Source organism: Vicia villosa, linkage group LG5 (genome assembly GCF_029867415.1).
Source record: "Vicia villosa cultivar HV-30 ecotype Madison, WI linkage group LG5, Vvil1.0, whole genome shotgun sequence".
NCBI classification, from domain to species: domain Eukaryota; kingdom Viridiplantae; phylum Streptophyta; class Magnoliopsida; order Fabales; family Fabaceae; genus Vicia; species Vicia villosa.
In genome coordinates this window covers 161,360,303-161,366,547 of record NC_081184.1, presented here as the reverse complement: position 1 = coordinate 161,366,547, position 6,245 = coordinate 161,360,303, and the positions used below count along the sequence as shown (strand labels likewise).

General features: G+C 32.9%; 1 protein-coding gene across 1 annotated transcript; it reads right to left on the bottom strand.

Moving 5' to 3' along the window:
- Window positions 1–1,099: 1,099 nt before the first annotated feature.
- Window positions 1,100–5,857, bottom strand: LOC131603585 (membrane-anchored ubiquitin-fold protein 3). The gene is made up of 4 exons (XM_058875952.1): window positions 5,635–5,857; window positions 5,326–5,546; window positions 1,646–1,816; window positions 1,100–1,420 (listed from the first exon to the last, which is right to left on the bottom strand). Exons 2-4 carry the CDS (start codon window positions 5,453–5,455, stop codon window positions 1,365–1,367), a joined length of 357 nt encoding a protein of 118 aa, XP_058731935.1. The 5' UTR covers window positions 5,456–5,546; window positions 5,635–5,857; the 3' UTR covers window positions 1,100–1,364.
- Window positions 5,858–6,245: the final 388 nt, after the last annotated feature.

The window sequence follows — 6,245 nt, the reverse complement described above, 5'->3', positions numbered from 1 at the left end:
AATATTTAATTTTTATCTTAAACATATATAAAATATACTCATTGTGATGCATCAATCATCCACGTAAAATATTAATACATCTGTGTACCGTTTATAATAATTAATTTCTTTTTAATATTTCATTTAAAAAAATATTAACTATTTTTATTTATATGCACAAACCTATCAAAATCATAGATAAAATAAATGAAAAAAAATATTAAAGAATATTTTAATCCATCTACGATCATTTTTTACAATTAAAAAAATTAGAGGTGGACAAATTTGAACTTCCCAATTAAAACCAACAATTAATTTTTTGTGTGGACTCAAGTGATTATTTTAGACCAATCAAAAATCAAATCTGACTAAACTCAACTAATATTTATTATTTTTTTAGGTTAAAGTATGATAATGATTAAGTTATTATGTTTTTTAAATTAAAAATGAATATTCATGATTTTTATAAAAAAGAAGAAGTATTTTTTATGAGTTTAATCCAATAAATGCTAACCAGCCACACCTACCCGATTTCAACCCTAAAAAAACCAAACCCGATTTATCCCAAAACTGATTTGCATCAGAACTAAGTTTTGGATCCAATATCAACCTTCAACCCTCCGCATTTAGCGACTTCAAATAAAATGAAGAAAACATCTTTTTTGGATAAGGAGAAGATTCAAAGACTAATTGACCGCTAAATCTTTAAAATAATATAATGGCAAGACCAACGATTTCTTATTAGACAATATTGCAATTCAATCTCCATTAAACTCTATTTTTTTCTTCTCTCTTTTCACTAATTAAATGGCATCTTAAATACTCAAAACATTCTCTATTATAAACTTTTTTTTCAATATCATACCAAACAAACACGCAATTCCTCCAATCTAACAACTCAACAAACATAATAAAATAAGTCCCACTAGTAACTGTAAATCAAATCATTATATTTCAATAATATTTATTTATTTAAATAAATTTTATTCAGTAAAGTCTGCCAAAAATGAAGAGGGAAATAATTCTTCCATAGACACCATTCTCTATAAGCACCCACCATGATGAATTATGGATGCTCTTTTGGACTTTCTAATAATGCATAAGAATCACACAGATCAGAAACAAAAATGCAAAGTGAAAACATCATGCATAAAGATAACAATCAATGGTTGGTTACATTTGTTTCAATCTTTTTAGACGTTGTAATAAAAGAATGACATCGTCTTCACAAGTCACCATTAACACAAACTTTCTATAAACATATAATTTGCTTGTATATGAAACTTTACACAGGAATGCTGAAAATCGAAGGATTTTTGTTCAGACGGGTGGTTTCTGCAGTTCACAGGTGATTGATGAAAGCATCCCCAACTTACAAATTGTCTTCACAATATAGAACAAGAACACGCAACCTTCTTGGACGAATCATCAATCTTCTTTTCTGTTGAGGAAACAAAAATGCAAATATCAGATCCAGCTGCTAACACGAAAAAGTTGGTTCTGATGTGAACCTCATTTGATAAGTTGAATTTAAAAACAAAATCTGACACTTTACATGTCAGTGTCGCTAAAGAAAGATGCATTCCCAATAGAAACTATGCATGGTTATCACTCCCTACCCAATGTCACCAAACTATGTATTCCCAATAGAAACTATGAAACTTACCAGCTTTAGATTTTGCTAGAGATGGCTGTACAACAACATGCATGATTATAACTCCCCCCGCAATATCGCCAAAGGGTGCTTTACACTGACCAACAGTCTTGTTGTTTTCCAAGATTTTACCAGAGCTAATCAATTTCACTTCACTTGCTGACTTTGGCAGGAGTGATTTGCCTACAATATGTGAAAAGTATAACAAATAAAATGAGAGAACGCATGAGAGAACCCATGCCATGTGCAATCTTCAATAAGTTGTAGAAAAGAACCCAAAGAGTTTCATGAATAATCATCATAACAAGCTGACTGAATAAGTAAATGTTAAAAACCTGTTAGAATTAACAATAACCACAAGGTCATAATATACCGGTCAATATCATCTTAATGAAAATAAAGTCATGTTTACTCTACTGTTTAGCTATAAAAGCAACCAGATTGTAGTATGAATTGAATATGCGAAGGGCAGCAATTTTACTTGTAGAGTTTGACGACAACTGTCTAATATAAATCTCCTTACCTAGTGTTTATAATGAGTATGTTCAGCATATTTTTCACATGTTCAATGACCTTTGATTATATCAAGCTCACTGGAAAATTAAATAGATTCTAAAATGCTTTGGAAACCTGGTTGAACTTGACTGCCATTCCTTTTATGAGGTGTCCCTAGTCCTTTTACAGTGAGACACCAAGATTAACCAGAAATTGAGGGAAAAAGAACGTATAGTCCATATATTCTTGGAAGGGGTCTAAGACAGATGTAAGTTGTTAAAATAATAGGGTTATAATAGGTTCTAATTGTTATAGGAATTGTATTATGTTAGCTAGGAATCATAATGGTTAGGGCTTTTACTAGTGGCATAAGTGCTTGAGCTGGATTATCAAAATTGTTGTAATTTTAGACAGTGTTTTGTACCATAAACACACAGTCAACATCTTAGTTTTGTACCACTGTCCTTGTTGACTAAGAAAAATCTACAACTACCACACTCTTAGCTTGTCTTCTAAGGAATTCCCTCCCTGAGTTACAAAATCTGAAACTCCTTTTATGAGGCATTCCTCTTTGCTGTAATCATTGTCTAGTAACTATAACCTTGTTGGCTGGGTACCAACTACAACTACCACACTTTCAATTTTCCCTCCTATCTATGCCTTCAATGAACCATTTCAGCCAACACTAGTAGTAGTGTGTACCCGTGTTCCCTTTTCTACCACGCCTTTTCTCTTTCCTGCCGAGGCCAGATCTAGTTCCTTACCCTCATGGACCTGACTCAACAAGCCAATGCCCCCATTTGAATCAAGCGGAGCCAATCAGTCAGGACTTGCCCAAAAGCTCCCTGCCGCATGCCCACATGTTCCTTTTACCTACAGAAGCATGATCCTCACAAGTCAATGTGTGGTAGTGGATTCTGACCCTCTAAGATGTTATAGTCAGTGTTGCCGATGGCGGTCCATGGAGAACCAAAATCCCGCCATACAAAGCGACATCGTTATAGCTGATTATGGCAGGAAAACCCACAATATAAGCCGATATTTGCCATTGTGGTGAGCCCAAAAACCTCCATGTATATCCGCCATAGCGGCCATTACGCTGCTATTTGATAACACTGGTTACGGCTTTGCTTTGTTCAAGTCTTTTTGGTCTATCTTTTTCTTATTTCAACATAATCAAATAGAGTTTTGATTTGCTTCAGCAATGCAAGAAAAAAAATCTGTTAATTCCAGTATTGGAATATGAACTGACATTGATGTAACAAATATTGACAAGGACAGCAGACTGACAGTGGCAAATGACAGTTCCATAATATTTTATTTTATTAAGCCAGGCTTTAAACAAAACCAAGAGCTACATGCCTATTCGTATATATGAATGGAAATTATATTTTACTCTACTCAGAGTAGTTTAGTCAAAATTCAAAACCAAGTGCTATATGCTTGTTTGCTTTGTGTGAATGAAAATTATAGTTTATTCTATTTAGATAAATTTTAGGCAAAAACAAGTGATGCATGGTTTTTTTTTGTGTGTGAATGAAAATTATGATGAAAAACTTGTTTCATCTCCTCATTATTCAGTCTACGCACCTAAATAAACCCACATTCATACCCGTGAATTGAAAACAGACGACAAAAGAAAAAGCAAGCCTTTTTGCAACAAGGATAAAAGTAAAACTGAAAAAGTAAGCTAAGAATGTACAATTGAAACAGCACACAATCTATGAACCTCGACAAAAAGGAAGCAGAAACATAAAACGGGCTTGACTTGGACAATGTAGCTCAGAGTTTAGTCAACACAAGCCAACTACGATTTTCATAATGTCATAAATATCATGATTTCAATAATATCTATGGATTCTGAACTGAACAAGTTGGCAACCTCACATATCGACACAACCATCAACGATAAAACACTCCCAAATCCTCGTGAAGTTTTAATATAAATGCCAAACTCAATAACTCTACTAGCTTTTAAAATCACATTCACATACGACAAAACCATCAACGACAAAACACTCCCAAATCCTCGTGAACTTTTAATATAAATGCACAACTCAATAACTCTACTAGCTTTTAAAATTACATTCACATACGACAAAACCATCAAAGACAAAACATTCCCAAATCCTCTCGAACTTTTAATAAAAACGCCCAACTCAATAACTCTACTAGCTTTTAAAATCACATTCACATACGACACAACCATCAAAAACAAAACATTCCCAACTCCTCGCAAACTTTTAATAAAAACACCAAACTCCAATAAATCTGCTAGCTTTTAAAATCTCATTCACATACGACACAGCCATCAACGACAAAACATTCCGAAATCCACGCAAACTTTTAATAAAAACGCCAAACTCAATAACTCTACTAGCTTTTAAAATCATATTCACATATGACACAACCATCAAAAACAAAACATTCCCAACTCCTCGCAAACTTTTAATAAAAACACCAAACTCCAATAAATCTGCTAGCTTTTAAAATCTCATTCACATACGACACAGCCATCAACGACAAAACATTCCGAAATCCACGCAAACTTTTAATAAAAACGCCAAACTCAATAACTCTACTAGCTTTTAAAATCATATTCACATACGACACAACCATCAAAAACAAAACATTCCCAAATCCTCGCAAACTTTTAATAAAAACGCCAAACTCAACAACTCTACTAGCTTTTAAAATCTCATTCACATACGACACAACCATCAAAGACAAAACATTCCCAAATCTTCGCAAACTTTTAATAAAAACGCCAAATTCAATAAATCTAGCTTTAAAATCACATTTGCATACGGCCAAACTCAATAAACTCGATACGGCCAAACTCGAAAATGAAACTCCACTTTGACCACCTCATACATAAATATATAAATCCAACTTCATAAACTATTATTAATTAAACTCATACTAACAATCATTTTACAACCTTCCGCAACGGAATTCCAACTCCGCTCTCAATTTCAAAACTTCAAACCCTCTTAACATTAAGCTTACACCTCATTCAAAAAAAAAAAAAAAAAATCCAAATCCAACTCAATAACCCAAGCAAGCAAACTCCCCAATTAAAAAAAAAAAAAACACTTCCTAATCTTCTAAAAAGAACACACAAACTAATCAACAATCAAAACAGAAAAAAACAGTAAACAAAATTGAATTAACCACAAAAAGTTAAAAAAACGAACCTTTAGGCCAATCAGAGACAATCCTTTGCTTGAGCATATCAACAGTAGCAGCAGAAGAATACCGAAACGGTCCAATATCAGACCCATCATACAACCTAAACTTGATATCAACCAACTCCTCTTCCGGCATTTGAATTCACTTTGATCTTCAAACCCTAATTCTTCTCTACTCTCTCTTCCTCAAACCCTAATCCTCTTCTTCTTCTTCGAATCCTAAATTCCTAAAATACGAAATCGAATTCAATTTTATAATTCAATTAATCAAAGATCTGAGTAATTAATAAAGGATATAGTAGAATCGATTATTACCTTATTGGTTTGATTTGGTCACAGTAAAATCAATTTTGATTTTGATTTGACTTGGTTTGTTCAATGTTTTTTTTTCTTTCCTTTTTCTTGTTCTTCTTCTGTTGTTGTTGGTGTTGGTGAGTGGTGAAGTGAATATTAAAATGAAGATTAAATTAAAAAATTGTTGTTGATTAAGTTATTATTAGTAGGTAGTGTGATTGTTAGTGAACACTGAGTCAAAGAAAGACGGTTTGTAAAACACCGTTCAGATGTTTGCGTTAGGACAAACGGTGCCGTTACTCTTTATTGAAATTTTTAAATATTGTAAGAAATTTGGATGATGATGATAGAATTGAAACGTGGATTTGGGTTTAGTCTGGCCCAAGAATAAATGGGCCACCAACTGGGCTCTGTTATCCAAATTAGAGCATCTATCTTTGACTAATCTCCCACTATCCCGATTCGAAAATTTTACATTATACTCCATACTCCAACAATTGAATCCCACCTACATACACAATTTAATCAATGTATTTTTTATTATAAAAAACTTATGTTTGAAAATTTTCATTTTTTCTTTTGAAGTCTTATTATCAAATTCTCTGCCATATTAAGACTCTATGAAGTCTTTC